Here is a 20214-nt window from a genome sequence, read left to right as displayed (position 1 = left end):
AGCGATCCAAGTTCCAAGTGAATTTTTTAAAAGATCAGATACTTTTTTTTTACTCTTACTTACATGGATCCCTTGGGTACGGTCATGTTGAGATTTTGCAGGATGTGGTTTGGATTTTTACTGTTTCCGTAACTTTTGAAGGCGTTTCTTACGCTCACTGCTTGCTGTCGGTTCCACGCCGGATTGTTCAAGCCTGGCGTGGCCAATGCCGGATTCGGTGGTATCGTCATGTCCACGCCGGTGTCTGTATTGTTCTGCATATTGTTCGCGTTTATTAGACCACCGTCACCTCCCGCTGTTGCGTCACTGAAATAAAAAGAAGACAAAATTTCTGATAATTTACATATTGCAGCATACATCTTTTTTGACTTATTTATTTTATTATTTATTTATCGTACTCCCGCTTTCCAGTTTGACCAATGACATATAATTGAGACCAACGTAACGATAAATTAAACATAATACAAAGTTTCACTTTGCTTGGACAAACATAAACGATAAATCGAAAATATCTTTCGGCAGACCAAAGTTCCTCCAACTTTCTATTCTCAACATTTCTTGTATTTCTATATCGTATTTCTGTATATCTTCTAAATTTACGGTAACGATTCCTTGATTATTTTCAATATTTTCATGTCCGTTTAGATTTTCTGCAAATTAATCGTTCATAATGATGCAAGTAACGCAGGTGAAAAAGTATGTATTTTAAAGGCGATAGCACGCAAATCGGATCATTTATGACGCAAATCATACTAATTGTGCATGACAGATGAAACCTCGAATTGTTAGCTTATGCGATGACGTGCACTTCAACTTCCGAGCAAAGAAACGTACGAACCAGGGTCCAAAGTTTTTCCACTCAACGTTCTACGTAAATGTATCCACATTTTTGCAAATTATTGCCACTATATAATAGTTTCTCAATCGAGTTCGAGAAGCAAATTTTCAAACGCTAGATATTTGTACGATTTGCGTCTAACGTCATGAATATTCCAAAATCAATTTCAAGGAAGTTGCGTTCAAAGGAACAGCAACGACGAAGTTTAAAGAACATTGGAACGATACCGAAGTTAGAAGCTTTTGTCACAGATAACGCAACAATCAACTGCACGAACTTGATTAATATAGTTACGTTCGTCTGTTCTTCAAAGAAACATGAAAAATTAAAGAAGAGATAGCCGCAACAAGGAGCCAACTCTATTTTCCAGTGATTTGAGTAAGGCGATGAAAACCGACTCAAAATCCATCAAAATCAAATCGCTTTTTAAAACTCGCCACAAATTGGTATTCGACTAACATTCGTAGTATCAAAGTTTTGCACCTCTGAATGCAATTTAAATGCCGTAGCTGCCTCCTTAACCCTTTGAGCTCTGAATTTTATTTCAATTTCGTTAGTAGCAGCTCCCTACGCTTTTAAGCGTTTTATTTGAAATTTACTTTAACTAAAAAATAAGACTATTTAAATAAACAAAGGAAGAAAGAAATTCACTTAAATACCAGTTTTATTCGCACTATTGTTGTATTTTCTAATTCTTAAGCGTATGATATATCGTGAAACAATTTCCAGGATGCAATTCTGCTTTTCTTTCGCACGTTTCGCGAAAAAAGATGGACATGAAAGAACGTCGAGTGTGACTCGACAAAGTTAGTGCTGCAGACCCTTCGATGGAAAACGATCGATTTTCTCGTTGGTCTTTTGGCTTCCGAGCAAAAGTTTTCGATTTACGAAAGATCGTGTCGGCAAGATTCGTTCGAGATAAAAATGACGCATCGATCGAGCCGCTGTTGTGCGAGAAAAGGAATCTGGACGATTCGAAATTACGTAAATTTGGGATAGATTCGTAATCGAGTCACGGACAGTGCAGGGTCGAGTCACGGTCGTGTCGTAAAAGCGTCTGCTCGAAGGTGTTCTCGAGGATCGTCTGGGTAATTTATAAAGAAATCATTGAATGCAGAGAAAAGAATGGAACGAGTCGCAGGAAAGTCTCGAAGCAAAGAAAAACCGACTATGTGGCGATTAGTAGGCTCGCGTGCAGGTTAATCGGCCATCGAATTACGCGTCTCATTAGTCCGACATTCTATCGCGACGTTCCTCTCCAGTTCGCGATTCTCCTAGGAAAATGCGACGTTCTTCTCAAACAAATTATTCCGCTAGACTGGCCGAGGTTCCGTAATTCATCGTTCGCAAAAAAAGCGTGTTACACGCGAGTTACAACTTGAAACTACACTTCTCGTCAAAAAGATAAATCAGGTGTGCTATCTTTAATTTCTCAATGACGCGTGCAAAGTTTTTCGTCTGTAACGTATGATATGAAGCTCAGGATATGCGGTTCGTTGAAAATAATGAAAAATATTATAAGGTTTAGTGTGTAACAAAAAAAAATTGTTTTATTTTAAGAACGAAATGATAACACATGTACAATAAGAAAATAATAATCAACATAATAATTGTAACTAACAATAATTACTTATCAAACATATATACTTGTTTGATAATGGGTACATCCTCCTTTATTTTCTATCACTTCTATTGTACGATTTGGTATCGATTTATATAGTTTCTCGATATAATTTTGACTTAACGTATCCTATTCGCGTACAATTGCATTTTTTAATTTTTCTACGTGTTGATACTGCTTTCCATTCGCGTATACGCCGTGAACAAGTTCTGCCCAGCAATTTTCAATAATATTAAGTTCCGGAGAGCGTGCAGACCACGACAAAATAGATATATTATTTTCATTAAAATATGATTGGACCAATCTTGATGTGTGTACAGGTGCATTATCTCGTTGAAAGATTTAATCAGGTCCAGAAATGCGTTCTGCATGATTATTTATTTGTTCTTTGATTAAATTTATGTATCGGACACTATTCATTCTCCCAACGATGAACTTGATACTTGTCCTGCCGAAATAACCGATGCCTGCCCAAACCATCCCATTTGTCGTCGAATTGCTGACATTGTCTCTTTTCTTGTATCATGAAAATAATATTTTAACCCATCAGGACCATCCAAGTTGAATCTTTTTCATCTGAAAATAGTACCCTTCTCCGTTTCTTTTTCCAATGCATTCTTTCTTCTGCAAAGCGTAAACGTTCTACTTTGTGTTTCGTTGTTAACGAAAGTTTCTTTTTCAATTTTAGCCTCTTAATATGTTTGCAGGATAGCAGAACTCGACGAACACTTGAAACACTGGCACTAACATTAATTGCTCGCTTATCACGATCGGATAACGATGACGGTCGACCGGTACTTTTCTTCTTGCCATGATCTTCGACATTTTTTAAAAAATTGTGTATTACTTTACGACTTCTTATTATTACTTTCGATATTTTTGTTACTGATAACTGTCGCTGTTTAGGTCAAGAATTTGCTCTTTTTCAGACTCGTTTAATTTCTTTCCGCGTCTCACATACTTACAAATTTATATAATATTGTACTGTAATCTTTACTCGTTGATAGGTCATAAACTACCGAGCAATTTCTAAACATATTAACAGAGCGTGTTATCATTTCGATCTTAGTATCGATTAGTTTTTCTTTGCTACACGCTAAATCTCATAATATTTTTAATTACTTTCAACGAACCGCATATTCTCAGCTCATAATGTTTTGATATTGTACGTTACAGACGAAAAACTTTACACGCGTCATTGAGAAATTAAAGATAACACACCTGGGTTATCTTTTTGACGAGGAGTGTAATTCAAAATTGCGAGCTCCGTTTCTTCGACGCTCTGCTCCGACATTTTCGCGCTTCGAGTTCACGGTCTCTGGTCCCTTTCGAACGTTATTCATTTTCCAACAGATTTTAAACAGATGTTAAAATATTCCATCTACCATTTCGAAACATTCTACACAGTGAAAAAAGTCTTCCGTGTATTTCTATCATTTCTTTTTCTCATTCGATTTAAAATATTTCTTCCGTGACAGTTTGTACAACGTAATTTCGCTTGAGAGACAAGAAACAACGCGGGAATCTTTGGTATTTAAATATATCGAAATATGTATAATTTTGTGTGCTAGACTAGATTGACCGCGTAGTAGTGACGCACGTACGTGAATATGTGTGCGTGGAAGCATGTGTGTGCGCGGTGTCTCGAAAAACAGATGAACGTAACTGTTTCGTTGACAGTATGGTATGGAAGATGGCGAGACAAAGAGAGTGCCGAGACGCGTGCAAATGTATATCGACGAAGATCCTGGAAATCGTTTATTAAATAAATCTAAAACTATTTTAATATGAATTCTAAGTGTAACCTTAGTGTTCCTTTACTTTTATTTCGGCGATTAAGATCCACAAATCTCAACAAAATACATTTCGAAAAATGGGAAAGTACCAAGTAGAACGTATTGTCTAAGGTTTATTACGCGCAAGTTGCCTTAATAGCAATTCCAAATTACGCGTACCATTCTCTCTTTCAGCAATTCCCTCCGCTTCCAGATTCTCCAAGGAAACTTTTAACGGGAAACGCATTTTTCCGTTAAAATTAAATTCTATTATAAGATTGAAACTAAGAGGAATAGGCAGCTGGAAGAAGCCCTAAGATGCGAGATCCGCGTTAGACGGCTTACGTGCGTAGCGACGGACTTGGGTCAGTCAGGATCGTTTAGAAAGAGCGAGTAAACCGGCTTACGTAAGAAAGCGGCTTTCTTTTCGCTTACGCTCGCCGGTTCATTGGGCAACGAGTATCGACGTAGATACCTGTTCACCGGCATGCGGCGATAATATGTCGTTTACACCGGCGAAATGTATATAACCCGTTTCTCTGAAACGTATCGCCGACCAAGGCCGTGCAAACATTTCTCCACGATTCCGTTGACGTTTTCTCCGGATTTGCGAGAGATGCTTGCTTCGCGAACCGAGTGCTCGCACAATTTTTCTTCCTTTTGCGGTTAAAATCGGTTAAGACAGATTCGCACGGATAAAGTTATTCGTCGTTAAAACAGTGAAATTTTGGATCTTAAAATAGACCAGAGTAAGTTCCACCAGATAGTCACGCTTAGAGACAAAGCGTTCTTTCATGGCGTAATAAACTGACGAGAAATTCAAATTGCACGATCTTGCTTTTTTCATACAGAGTAATCGAGCTGTTGCACGTTATTCGATGAAATTTTGCATTTGAAGATAGAAAATAGAAATGAAATAGAAAATAGTGGCAGATTTAGTTACATCTGGACGCAAAATATTCTTCGATGATGTAACAAACTGAGGAATAATTCGGACTGAACGATCTTGTTTCTTACGGGACATGGAATAATTGATTTGTTCGTCGTTATTCCATGAAATTTTAGATCTCACGACGGATTAAAACGATCTGGAATTACACGATTGTATTTAGGGACGCGTGCATATACACACATATACCTATACGTTATCAATCCTTTAAGATCGAAGATGAAGGAATATTTAGATACCTTGAGATACAAGTAACCATCGCGAGTTATATTATCGGTTAATAAACGACGAATATGTTGGCGCTGATAGGAATCGCGTATCGACACGAAAATCACCGAAGCGAAGGAAGAATTGAAAATTCCATTCAAATATTATCGCGAGTTATATACACGTGCTTTAAGAAAATTGATGCAAGACACTGAGATTCAAGGACTTGTTATTCGAATACATTCGACAAATCTTTGATCGACGATTTCAATCGACGATTGACAAGATCGTGGGGATCGCAGGAAACAAGATCGTATTGCGCACCACCGCATGCACGAAGATTATGTTGAAGATATTTTTATTATTTGCAAGAGTACGAGCTTGCACACACGATACGTTCATTTGTGCGTTTACATAAAGCGTCATGAAAAAAAGTGTTTGTTGAACCACACGATGAAAAAAAGTATTTACGCATAAATACACGATGAGTCGTAGAATAATAAAACGATATGTAGTCTATGTTGATCGTTGCGTAACGTTGTTCAATCATGTTTTCTTTAATCTGTAAAACTGTAAATGTGTGATCGTAAAACGATGCCAATCTACTTAGAAACGATCGGCCGTCGAACGGCCAATAAATAAATCAGCGATACGGCTTTCTCGCGAATTTAGTCGATTTCCAATGTGGTTAAATTACGAGAGACGGCCAGCTCGAGGAATTGCACGTGCTGGCGAACGAGGAAAAGCCAACAAACCGTTTCGTAACGTCTCTCGTGAGTAGACATCGACCCGAAGAAGAAAGCAACTGACGCGAAGACGTTTCTATGACTTTTAGTAGCCTATCTTCGACAGTGACCGATGATCGTCGAAGCAGGCAATGCCGAACGTGCCACTGAAATGTCATCGAACGACAAACAGTGGATATGACACAAGGTAACACAAAGATGATCGTTCGATGAATACATGTCGCGATGCTTATAATTCTTCGTAATTATCGTAGCATTCCTCACGTTTCTCCAAGTGTCCAGACGTGACTTTGTTACCTCCGCTCTTGAATCGTTCAGTTCATTAACGCACAATCTTCGTTCTGTCGATGAACATTTTTTACGATAAAAATCTTTTACGTTCACGACGTACGTGCAGAATACGTAAAACGTATTCTTAATAAGATACGCAGATACTTTGGTATGTAAAACTGGCCGTATTTTTTCAACTCGTATAAGGATCGAAGCGACATAATCGCGGATGCGCTTGCAAGAGTTCTGCGATATAGCGGATACGTTGTTTTAGAAGGTTGGAACGCAATAAACGGAAACGAGAAGTAAAAGTCTCTCGAGAGACATAGACGAATATAGATAGGTCGCTGAAATCGCTCAAATTTCATAATTTGTCTTTCCTTTGTAAACAAATTGCCTCGTTATCCGAACGACCAACATCGTGAAATTTCTTGTCGGACAGCTACTTCAAGTGACGCAATACAAGATAACCGTGGATGATTATTCCAAGAATGCACTCGAGGAATATCACGATACACATGATCGTACGCAATTATCGTAGCGTACCTTTTGTCGGGATGTCGAGACGTGACTTTATTATCTGCATTTTGCGCATTGGTTGGAATCGCGCAGGTACACGAACGCTTTCCACGTTTCACGTAACTTCCTTCGAGACGAGAGGAAGTCGACGATGCGATCCATCGAGGAAACGGTTATCGACACGCGTGTGCATACAGTAGCTCACGAAAGTATTTGAACACTTACCATAGAAACCTTTTATGTACATATTATGTTATATAAAGCATTTTCAGATTTTATTAACGCCATAATAGGATACGACTATGTACGTAAAACTTGAAGCCAATTTAAGAATATACGTACAAGTTAAGATACGTAAACGGCGAACATATATTTAGAAAGAAATTAATATATAGCGTCTTAAACACATAATAAGTGTCAACGATGTTTCACCGAGCATATTTATTCGTACGTTACATTTATTTCAATGTAATGGATAATCGAACGGTTATTTCAATCAATGGATAATGGATGGTCTGTCTGTGTGATCTGTGTAAAATATATAATAATATTAGGTTGTCCGAAAAGTTCCTTTCGTTTTATAAGGAAATAATAGACGCACAATCTTTTTTGTTTTATATTAGTTTACAGAATTATGCACGAGCATAATAATAGAAATACGACGGAATGGATCATACCTAGTTCAATAAAATAATATAAAACAGAAATTGTTGTTCATCTATTATCACCTTATGAAACGAAAGAAAGAAAAATGAATATCAAGACTGATAATTGCGTCTTATTACGGTGCTAGTGAAATTGAAAAAATATAATATATCGATAGAAGATTTCCATAAGCATCGAAGAGCCGCTGCATATCGCACACGCTGCCAGCGAGTAGAGTTTTAAAGCACGGTAACGCTGGGCGAACGTGCGATAATTAGCAGCCAGGAATTTGCCAAGAGGGAAGACAGAGAATCGGAGGCTCTGGCAGAAATTAAATAGAAAGGAGAAATGTTTCGCGGCTGGGAAAATGTTACTCAAGCCGTAAAAGTGTACGGCTCGTTGTTATTCAATTTCTTGGGAGGGTTAAGCAACGAGATAAGTATCGGACTTTTCGCTAATATTCGCGTGTTTAATGGTCTGTTGTTCGATTACGAACTATCTCAGATACGCTTCACTTTTTTTACTAAAAATAATTAATCCTTGTACGATCGTAAAAGCTCGATCGTTATCGTTACGAGCGTTGACTATTTTGTTTTATAGCGGTAAAGTAGAACGAAAAAGGCTCTCTATCTCTGCGTAACGTAACGATCGTGACGATTAAGCGTGAAATATCAAGATCGACCCAGTCTTCTTTATTCGAGAGTCGATAAAAAGGATTATTACGTTAATACGCAATTGTTGATTTTAGAGGACGATACGCGCGCGTCGATCAACGAGGCAGGAACGTGACATTCGGCGAAGCAGACACGCAAGTAGATAATGGCCGTAGTAGTCAGACCGAGCAGCCTGAACTAATTTACGGTTAGATTACTTGATCTACCGTCGTTCCGAGGTGACGCGCGCATCGCTGTCGCGTCACGTATTCTCTTCGTCTTCGAATGTGTCAAAGTCTAACAACCACGACGAACGGTAGTTGTAGCCACTGTGCATCTCATTAACGCTATGAACATTATATGCAACTTTCTAGCACTCGAGATGTTGCATTTAGCTTCTCGAGGCTCGTCGTTCGTTCCACTTCGTTAATCGCATAGAACGAATCGTTGCAGCGACCGGACAGATTCGTATTACGATCAACGGCCAAGCGCTATCGTATATAGATAATGGCGTTTAGTATTCGAAAATCGAAGAGATGTCTCGACGCGAGCAATTGCGTAAACTGGCATTCCAAGGGACGACGTACCGCGAGGACGCGTGTGGAAAGACCTGGCCACGTGAGTCTTCGTGTTCTGGGCCATGGTCGATGATCCAAGCGTCGATTCTGCGCTCCTCCCATTTCTCTGTTCGTGCTTTCTCGAAAGCTTTCGCTCGCTTCTTCTTTCACCGATCGTCTTTGTCGTCGTCATCGATGCGGTTTCGCGATATCGTAGACATTTACGGACGTTTTAAGACTCGAACTTTCGCACAATTTCCGAATAGTTTTGATAATTTCGTATTCAAATTTCTAGCATAGAAGGCACGATGTCGGGTCTTGTTTTTATCCTCTCGCTCGCGTGTGTGCTTTGAGTATCGCGAACCTACGGATCGGAGGTACGCGAGGAGATCGTCAGGGTAAAAGTCGCTATTATCCCAGGACTAATCCCTGTTTGCGACGGTCTTTGAGCGTCGACGTACACTTCGAGATGCTGTCTCGTCAGTGACAGATGTTTTATATGGTTATATCTATTTTATATAGACTACTTTTTAAATATACAGTATACTTACATTCACGTATCTCGTTAGAGAGCTAATAAAATTACAAAGTGTTTCACGTGATTCTACGGTAAGGGTTGGGGTACGTTCGCGGTCACTGTATATCCGGTAATTTAAAAGTGTGTAAACGCTTATACACGGTAGCGTATTATCATCGTGACCTGTTTTCATGGCAAAATGCGAATTATTAATTACCGTTAATTTAATGTTGGACGTGTTTCCTAATCGTCATTGTTACAGCAGCGTCTCTAATGGTATTACCGCACACCCGGTTATTTCATAACTGTATTCGAAGCCGTGCATCGTCATGCAATAGTCGTTCCGGCGATACCATCTAATCGGCATTAATAATAGGAAAAAAAAAAGAAAAATTATTATTACGTATGCGAATTTGCACACGCGTTTCTATCTTGTTACGGCCTTTTGTTTCGCTTCGTGTCTTTAGGGGTGATAAATTCTTAATTACACGTACTTGGATAATATCTATGGCAAATTATTCAATTTGAAAAATTGATATTTGACGTGTGAAATACGACGAATTTGATCGCGGCTGTTTATGCGTTTGTAGGAAGTTTCAAAGTTTGCGAGCGTATAATACGAAAAATATCAAAAGGAAAATACCTTAGTCGTTATGATATCGAGTCGATATGAATCTTTATCTTTAGTCGTAAAAATATAGGTGTGTACAGAGATTCATTTCTTACTAACGAGAATAATTAATTTCTAAGGATTACGGCCATTCGTTTCCTTAAACTTTTAGGAATAGTGAGAATACAGATATCTTTTCTCGTAAAAATGTCACAACACTTGTATAAACAAGCGTAATAATCTGGATTTATTCGAGATGACTGGAGTTCGTGTTTAACATGTGCATAATTTTCAGAGAATACGATCGGGTAAATAGATAATTTAGCGAATTAATAACAAGTAGACGTAAGAAGCACTGCGAAATCTCCAACGAGTCGGCTGTACGTACGTTCGATGATTTAAGTTGATGGTAAAATAATCCCCAAAAGGATTTCTTTGACAAGTCTTTTTTTATTATTATTATTGTTTAGTCCGTGCCTTTCGGTTTTGGACGAACTTTCGGTTTTACATATTTTACATTTAATTCTCTTCTTATATGTCTACCTCCCCTCTTTTCCACTCTATTCTATCGTACTACCTTGCTTATTCTACCTCTAAAAACTAAGCATTAAGAACTATAAATTATCAACTAATGACTAAAAACTATTGCAACTTTGGTCTTTAGCCTCCTTGTTGTGCCTCCTTCTTGTCGTTTGCCCTTCTTTTCTCTATTATTGCTTTCAGTTCTGCTAAACATTCTCCAGTCTCGTTTAGCGTCTTTCCTATGTCTTTTGGTCCTCCCGTTATTTCACATTCTTCTATTACATGTCTTATTCTGCATCCTTTTCCCCCCTCTTCTTTCCAGTATTCCCTTGCTTTGGTCGACGAGTCTTTTTTTATATTTCACTTTATAAATTGTTTTAATATTGACGTAATGTATTTTTTTCATATTAAAGTTCTACAATTTATTTCATTAAATCTTTGATTATTCTTAATTATCATCCTTCGTATTTTTATAATTTTACGGGGGAAAATTGCAGTAAAACATTTAAAGCGTAAGAAATGACCGCACCAAGAACAATTTTTCGATTAATTTTTCGAAAATAAAGTGCCATGCATCCAAGCGTCATTCGAGGCATCGAATGCACGTACATTCAAATTGCTCGAGATTTTGTACTTTTTGCTATATCCTTGCAAGTAACGACGGTAATAATAAATTTACCGCAAGCAATTCGCCGTACCTTCGTTACCAGACAGTGCTTCAACTTAATCATCGTAGTATATTTATGGCAAGGATAAGAAGCAGCGCTGGAAGACTGCGTAAGTCAGCGAAAATCGAGACAGATCAACGAGCTCCAGTGATTTCTCAACGACGCGTTAAATCGTATGAAACGACACGAAGCAACGTGTAGAATATGATCGCGATTCAAATTGGAATTTTATTTCCTCTTTGAACTTTATTATTAACACTTTCACGCCCTTTAGTTTCTTTTCCGAATTCTTCGTGAAATTTATCGATTAATTTTTAAAATTTTTATTCTTTCCGGCCCGAATCCCTTTCCCTTTTTACTTTCTGTTATTCCCTTTTTCGATTATGTCGCATCAAATACGGCAGATGCTGCGTTATCCGAACTAACAAGGAGACAAAATCGTTCGGATAATGGAATTTTCGGATAATAGAAGAATCAGTTTCTTATGTGAAATTTCATTTATTCAAATACAGATTACGATTATCCAATTGACAGATTCTTTAAGTACTTATAGATCTTCTTGGTTGCTAAGTCACACAATTTCTTCAACCTAAGTAATTGCGTAGTTATATTCTTTTCGTACTTTGAATCGTCGAAACTTTTTTTTCGAATGGCACGAATACTTTGACGCGAGAACACGCATGCCTATTACCACTTACGTGTGTATAAATTGTTGTACGCTGTTTCCATTAATATAATTTCCACATATAATATCCTCATTATCACCTTTACGTCAGTACATTTACAGTTTTTCTATTGTTGCCAGCGTCCGAGCAATCTACACGCTTTAGATAATTTTCGATATGACGTTTTCCGATGTCTCTGATCGTCACACTTTTTCCACGTTATGTATCTTTGCTAAATTTTGCTCCATTTACACAGCTTTCGAGCTTTTTTAATTATGTCGTATGTTGTTTCGATAGTTGTTAATTTCATACCAAATTGTTATAATCAGGAGCCACTCGATCGAACAAAGAAAATTATACAACGTGCACGAGCTTACATATCCGAAAAAGGGAAATTTGCTGGGAAATGATATGTTCGGATAATAGAACATTCGGATAACGAGTGTTCGGACAAGAGAAACTCTACTTTATTTTCTCTTGCACGTATTAAAGTCAGAAAAATATCAAATATGGTGTTGCCATGTTGATTGTCCGACCTTCGAGCGTTGCAGTTTACCGAATAAATTTCAAAAAAGTTACAACATAAAATCAGCAAATGTAAGATGTTGGAATAAAGAAACCCAGATTTCTTAATCAATGGAAATACTGGAATATTAAAAACGGATTTTGCTTGTTTATCTATGCGACAAATAAACTTCATCCTAATCACATCTTACGATTGTCTATTACGAGTCTAATGCAACAGTAGCGTATAAAAAATGTTAGTTATCTAATACGACGATAACACGTGGCATATGCGTGTGGCAACGCGCGTATATTATCGATTGGTCGCGACATTCGCGCACGTACGTCCCATATATCGATCGGCCTTGTGAGTCGAACGCATCGTACGCTTCGCCATTTCGAGGTTCCAACCCCTTTCTTGTTCTTTCCTTTTTTTCCATAATCGAACCGTCAGCCTTCACCTTGACTCAATTTCGAAGTGACATCTGGCCGATCCGTCATCGACGTCGATTTCGAGCGTGACTCTCATGATAAGCGCGAGTCTTCGACAAACAATTCGCTGTTCGTTAAATACCTGACCTTCGTCGCTTCTCTTTCGCAATCGAGTTTCCCTTCGATCTGATTTTCGTGTCTTGCAACTGGAGTTCCGTGCTACTGGATCTTTCGGAACGCATGATTCGTTAAACGAACCTTGGACGAAAGTAGAGATTTCCAACATAAGCAGTTGAATATTTTGACCAATGTAAATTCCAATTTTTACGATTTTTATCCGATCGTTACCCGATGAATTCCGTGATTCGGGAAGAAAACTGAGAATTTTCAATTGTTACGCTACCGTTGAGACGAAAACGTCTCGTTGAAAGTAAAAATAGCTTCTTCGATATTTTTCTTGAAACGTCTTCTCGAGAGACTCGTCGAACGATAGAAAAGAATGCGATAGAGTAAAAAATATTTGAATCGACGAATACAAAGTACAAGGTTGCTTTTTACGCTATCGTTATAGTTAACCAAAATTTTCCTCTGTTTCTCGCTTATTGAATGCTAATCGTCCACATTTTATTAGTTATACAACGCTATTTTTCATAAAGCCTTCTACGAGACATGACTATCAAGCAAACATGTTTTTGCCCGAGTTTTTCTTGTCTCCGTACGTAGTAAAACGCGCAAATCACGTAAGAAAGGCAAGATGTTACGCGATAAGACGGCAGCAACAGTGTTTCAACTTCCTCCGCGAACTCGTCGATTTATCGTTTGAGAGGCAGATGTACTTTGATCCTCGTTATAAGAATACGACAAGTAGAAACTCAACCAAACCGAATGACACTTAGTTTGCGTTATTCCACGGGAATGAAATCAACTATTTCCAACAACACGGAAGAAATTTTTCGAATGGCCATCGATATCGTCAAAGTTGAGTGTACATAATTAAATACGAAAATTATATAAACAATCGATGAACATAGCCCAAGTATTTCTTACTAAAAATGTAAAAAATCAACGATAATTAACTTGAAACACGCGTCCAAAATACCACGTAACTTCTTTTGTTCAAGTTCAAACGTTTTCAAATAATTTAGTATGCTGCGAGAAATATTCGATTCTATGCTAATTCGTAAAGAAGCTTGTGATGCGACTAACGTCTTCTTAAGAAAAGCGTAGAAAGAAACGAGACAGTAGAGTGTTTCTATCGAAAGAGCGGTCAAAGGGTGTCGATGAATAAATCGTGACTTATCACGAAACAATCTGCAGCCGTGGTAACAGGTTGAACCGCGCCGTTCAAACCAGTCCGATTATGGAGAACAATTGCACTTTAGAACCCGACGACTGCCACTGTTCGTCGATCAGCGCGATTATAGCGACCATGATTCATGTGGCTCGTGACGATTGTCGTTAATAAATCGTATATCAGCGACCTGATTAGCCGTAATGTGATTTGTAGATTGATACTTGAAGAATATCGCTAGTAATTTAATAATGTTAAAAACAAGGCAACGGAACTCTTTATTGGTTTAACTAGATTTTAGACCGAGATATTCATTTTATGGATCATTGAAGTTCTTCGATAGATATTAAGATGTCGCTTAACGAATGTCGCGTAAAAGATCGAATACGTTTGAATAAAAATCAGGTTAAGAAATTAAACGATCGATCTTCGGGTTATTCGATTTTCCGCTAATTCGATCAATTCTAATATAAATTTTAAGCGACATTGCATTAATATAGCAACTATCGAACTAGTTAAAATCGCTGGTTATTCGGGCTTCTTATTTTTACAATTATTCGAAATATGCAAGTGTTTGTTTCTCTTCTTTGCGACATTAATATGTGTACGCATTTTCATTGAGACAAAAAGTGCTTGCGCCAATTTTCCGCCACTTTAAGGTAGTTAAATGGCAAGATCGAATCGCTATAAATAAAAGTCGCTTTAAGAAATTTGATCTCCTGATTTGATTAACGACAATAGAAATCTCGAATTCATCGGTGCCTGGTTTAGAAACAAAATGACGAAAAGTTTCGTGATCAAAAGCGATGCAACGTTAAATTCATCGCAACTTTTGCGTAGCTTTTACAGCGATAAGTAACATTACGCGCAACTTTGACGTTCTTCGAACGTATCAAAAGACACTTTAAAGAATGGAATGGTTCGATCTTCAAGGTTACTTGACTTTCTGTTCGCCACAGTTCATCAACCTGAGATTACGCGATTTTGAAATCGTGTACATCACGCGGAGAGATGAGAAAATCAGTGGACCTACGATCGAGAAAATGAGAAGAGAAAGCATTGGACGGCTGCGGGGCAAGTAAAAGTTAATAATGTTATAGGAATCGTGCGGCAGATTGGTTTTCGTGACTGCCTATGGGAAAACAAAGAAAAAGGGAGCAAGGAAACGAAGATCATCGATTTCACCGCGGTTCATTGTTATTAATCGTACGAAATATTCGCGTTGATTTTGTTATTTGTAACGCAAGCTTACCATGTTAGGGGAACGTAGCCGAACGACTGCGTAACCACTTTATGATGACGTTTCGATTTGCTTCTCCAGTAGCCGGCCGACATACTTAGTAAAATCGTTGGAATAAGCATTTCTTTTTTTCGCGGCCTCGTACCTAATTGTAATTGGTGCTCTGTCGAGGAAAGTCGACTGCCCGCCGCGGATTTACGCTTTTACTCGCTGCTCTATTGTACGCAGTGCATTAACTTTCGTTGAAACACGAATTTCTTCTTCGATTACGAGCAACGAACGTTTAGTTTCTATTTTTTCCCAATTTCAATCATTCGTGGAAATATACTCTGTTTTATTTGCAATACTATGGTCGTATCGTTACACGCATCTCTCGATTACGAGGAACAAGAGCGCTGACATCTTCTCAATTTTATTTATTTGCATACTATACAGTACTTGGATATACCTACCTACCTACCGTGTATCATACTATTTGCTACATGTTATACGTATATTTGTTTCACCATGAAGAATAAGAACGCCGATGAGGATTGCCTCGAGGTGGCAAGAAATATAGTTTCTTCGTAAAGACGATAGACTGAAAGAAGTTCAGATTTATCAATGGGATAATTAAGAAGCGGCAAGGCGGAGTAATAGAGATTAGTACGATCAAGATTTCTACAGAGAAAAGAACAATGCCCCACAAAATTCTTGCGCATGGAAACCTGGATAGCCAAGCCACGCTTTTTAATAACAAGCAAGAAGACTTTCATCCGCCGAGAGGGGAGATTCGATCTGCTCCGATACGCGACTACGTAGAATTGATAACACTGGTGGCTAAGCCAAGAGAAATTTCGAATTTCAATTTGTAGAAACCGAATAAAATTAGAACAGAAGTTGAACAAGACTATAAAGATCGGGTAATCTTCGACGAACCTAGCAGACACGTATAACAGTCTTTGTTACACGGAACCTTTGTACAGTTTCGCGGCGCTGTTTAATCTTGCTATTCGAATGCAGCCCGCGGGAATGCCAGTCAATTATCGACACGACGTGAAAATCCGCAGCAGGCGTCTATCGGTGATTTCGATGTTTCGATCGACGAAACGATAACCCGATATAACCCGTGGAGTTATCGCGATACTGAAAGATTGTCCAATGAAATTCGCACGAGAATTAATCGATAGCAAATCGACGCATCGTCGTTCATCGACCTTGTTCAGACAACGAAACATCAAAATAATGGAAGAATACGAAGAGAATTTATTACTTTCACTGACAGTACTGTCCTTTGGATTTATTAATTAGACTATTAGAAGAAATTCGATTCGAGCCTCTTCGTCTTCAAAAATGAAACTGCACAGCGAAGATCGGCGACTTTAAAGAAAACGACACTTTCACTCGTTATTAGACTGCGAATCTTCATGCAAATTCACATTTTACGAACACGGTCAATGAAATGAGACCTGAATAAAGATTTGTTTCGCTCTTTGAATATTATAACGGGCGTACTATACTTTGAATGTTTTTTATATGTTTGAAAGATAGACGAAAGATACGGAAAGACAGATGTGAAAATACACTTAATATCCGTACGTACAATATGGAAAATTCTATAAAATGGTAATAGTTATAATATTTTATATTCTAGACAAACACCACCTGCTTGGTATTCACAAATACTTGAATTTGAATAAACATCCGCAGTCCTACTACTACCGTCCACTTTCCGACGATTTTAAAGAAAATGACACTCTCGCTCATTACCGACGTAACGTCGCGCTTACTTACTGATCGTGAGTGACTTCGACGCCCGCACAGCAGCTACAATTTCGCTTATGAGACGAAACGCGTCGCGCAATCGAAATCGTCACGGGAAAACATACGTGCGTCTCGATTCGCTGATCTTTTCGTTCCTTCGTTACACAATATTCGTCGGTCCTTCGTAAAATTATGCGATTGCGCAAGCGAGTAGGACGGTTTTCCATCGGGCGGGGATTACGTTTACGATAACACGAAATTACACAACGATGGCGTGCGCGTCACGATGCCGAACGTGGCCCGAAAAGTAACGAGGTTGTCCATCCATGCTGTTTCATCCATCTGTGAGTAGCGATGGGACCGATAAATTCCAATTGAATTTAATGCCCAAAACTCATCGTATAAGGTTCGCATACCGTTATAAGAAACGATGACTCACGCGAGGATTTGAATACTCGTCGTAGAATATGTTTGAAATATAACTATAAAATTACGTGTTATTAAAATATTCGTGAATAAAATCTTACGATGTAACTTGATTTTAAACGGAACTGCGATGCTGTTATTTTTCGTAATCGTCGTACGGTGGCTCGGGAAATTATTCGAACGCTTATCACAGAAAATTTGTACGATTATATCGTTACGTGTCGTGTGATACTTTCACGTACCGAAGTGCGTAATTTTTCGTCTTCTTTTTTTTTTCTTGTCATCTTCGAGATATTCGTAGGAGATTTAAATTTGTTTGGTCAACGTTCGAATCTACTTATCGCATACTCGAAGCTATCGCTCGGAGATTTTCAACAGCTCCTTGCCTGTTTCTCGTTGACTTTTAGTCGGACTTTGTCGCGTTGCTGCTGTTTGGCTACGCGTTTGACCAACTCGTTTTACTTTCTAGAATCGTTCCGGATAGCGATTAATCGTTCCATCGAACGCACGAAATTCGTTCTCCCGCGGAATTTATCGTCATTTGGCGAGAGAGCCGGCGCTCGATCGTGTATTTCACGAGTTTCGTTTTCTCTTCGATTCGACAAACCGCCGAGATTTCAGGTCACCGATCTACTCTCGATTTCACGTTGCATGGGATTACGAGGAACCTAGATTTATACGATCTAGTTAACTGGCGCTTCAAACCGATTCGAATCATAGGCATCAGGCGAATGTGAGAGGAATTTTCTCTCGAAGAAGATGAACAACGAAAGATTAGTAATCTTAAGAGCAAAAACACACATATGGTATCAAACGTCATAATTTTCATTCTTAAGGTAAATTCATAGCGACGAAGATTCTTCGATCACGACAGCCGCATCGTTTTAGACATTTTATGGTCAACAAGTATACAAGTCGACAAGTATATCTCTCTAGCTACTATTCTGCGTTTTCTTTCTACAACGAAACGATAATTAACTTTTCCCACACACCATTTGTCTTTTATCTGACAATGAGAACATCGTCGTTGAACTTGTTCGCGTTACACGGCGAAAGATTCATCTTGCGTGAACCTCGTGTATGAATCATAAAGAGAACAAAAGACGCTGCACCTTCTGCGTTCTACGCATTCCTTCCTCGATCTTGATCGACAGATACCGCGAAATTCCTATTTAGCATTCGATCGTCAACTTTGATACGAAAAATTCTCTTTTTTCTGGAATTTTAAATTAGTCGAGATCGAAATTCGATTCGCCTCGACGAAGGTACATTTGCCGCATTCTTTGTCGATTAAAGCAGCAAGAAGTCGCTTGCAGACAATCGCGTGATAGGTTTTATACGCTGAGATACGAGTTTCCGACGCTGATTCTTCTACGCTGGTCCGTAGAACACGCAGGATTTGTGAGTTCGAAGATATCCGAGGCGAAGAAAGAAAATTGTAGGAAAATACGCGTGCGAAGTAACGTGGGAATGCGTTCGATTTCACTGCGTGTGCATTCCAGGATTGTCAAAATGCTGCAATTCTTCCATATAACTTTCTATTTCGTGCGTACGAGGAAACCGCTGAGTCACTTTGAATGCTAGTAAAATTATGAGAAACGATCATTTCTGACGGTGTAATAAAACGAGGAAGGACTAAGAACGAATAATTTGGAAACTACGTAATTGTTTTTTTTATTCTTACGATGTCTTCGATTTCTAATAGTATCGGATACGCACACTATATTCAGGTTTTCAGAACAGATGAATATTAATGAACGAAGACTGTAGATAAGAATTTACATTTCTCGGTTTTTATAGTAACGGGATAAAATACGATATGTTGGAAAAATTGTTTCCTTATTCGATGTTGGAGTTAAAAATGTTTTTTCAAAACTCATTATTTGAAGTATTAAAGATTGCTTTGTCGTAATATTAAAATATTTTTTGTCTCGATAGTTGTCTTTTTCTTTTCTATAGAACTTCGTCAACCATACCTTTGGACCTATCAAGACTTTGCATTTTTAGCTCTTTTATTTTTAAATTTGTTTCTTTGGTTGCAAAATCATATTCACATGAAATATCAGGATGGTCGTTTTGCGAATATTTTAAAAATATCATTAATATTAAAAAAAATTTTCGTACGCATAGATGTATATGTAACAGATTGTTTCATCTCTGGATTTCAAGCAACGGATAATAATAAATTTGCCATTTCTTCCTCCTCTATCAGCTTCGATGTGTATACATACGTAATAACGTATATTTCAATAATTCACGATGTTTAAAACATAAATTTCATAACACCATATTCGATATTCTTGTGCCACGCTGTGAAAAAGTAAACTACGGTGATCGGCTAATCGTGGATCTCGATCAATTCGATAATTGAACGTTGGTTTACGCGATTGTTTGAACGAGCAGGATGTGAACACGGCTGTATACTTGTAATTACAGAGAAAACAGTAGAATGAAATTTCTCAGAGCCGAAACGTAGAAAATAACGTTGCTCCACGGGTGATAATTTCATGATCGTGGAAAAACGAATCAGTCGCCGATCTCGCCGCTTTTTACTTTTCCTCTACCTTCGTAACTAGCGTGAAAGTAAGGATTATCGGATAAGTCGATGATCTATCGTTTTTTCATCGTATCATACAACGATGGATACGTAACAGTCGAATAATAGAAGAAACTTAGAAGAAACGTATGCACGTGAAATCGAATCACCGAACAATCCATGAAATTCACTATGGTTTACGTGGGGATCGATCGTGATTGGTTAAGATCGCGATTTTGCCATCATCGCTTTCGAATTTCCTGCGGCGAATCCGGCTTTG

At 38.2% G+C, this 20214-nt stretch overlaps 1 protein-coding gene across 4 annotated transcripts in view; it reads right to left on the bottom strand.

Moving 5' to 3' along the window:
• LOC117210497 (ABC transporter G family member 20) overlaps nucleotides 1-20214 on the bottom strand; it is a 50926-nt gene that overhangs the window by 14101 nt on the left and 16611 nt on the right. For 2 of the 4 annotated variants that reach the window (XM_033453603.1, XM_033453612.1), the window contains one exon: nucleotides 64-306. In XM_033453603.1, the coding sequence (XP_033309494.1) occupies nucleotides 64-306 (243 nt within the window). Of the gene's footprint in view, nucleotides 1-63; nucleotides 307-15241; nucleotides 15340-17002; nucleotides 17215-20214 lie in introns of those variants that run through there. The other 2 variants (XM_033453584.1, XM_033453593.1) reach the window with 2 other exon arrangements.

This window comes from Bombus bifarius, unplaced genomic scaffold (assembly GCF_011952205.1).
Source record: "Bombus bifarius isolate JDL3187 unplaced genomic scaffold, Bbif_JDL3187 scf7180000007968, whole genome shotgun sequence".
NCBI classification, from domain to species: domain Eukaryota; kingdom Metazoa; phylum Arthropoda; class Insecta; order Hymenoptera; family Apidae; genus Bombus; species Bombus bifarius.
This window is presented reverse-complemented; position numbering and strand designations above follow the sequence as displayed.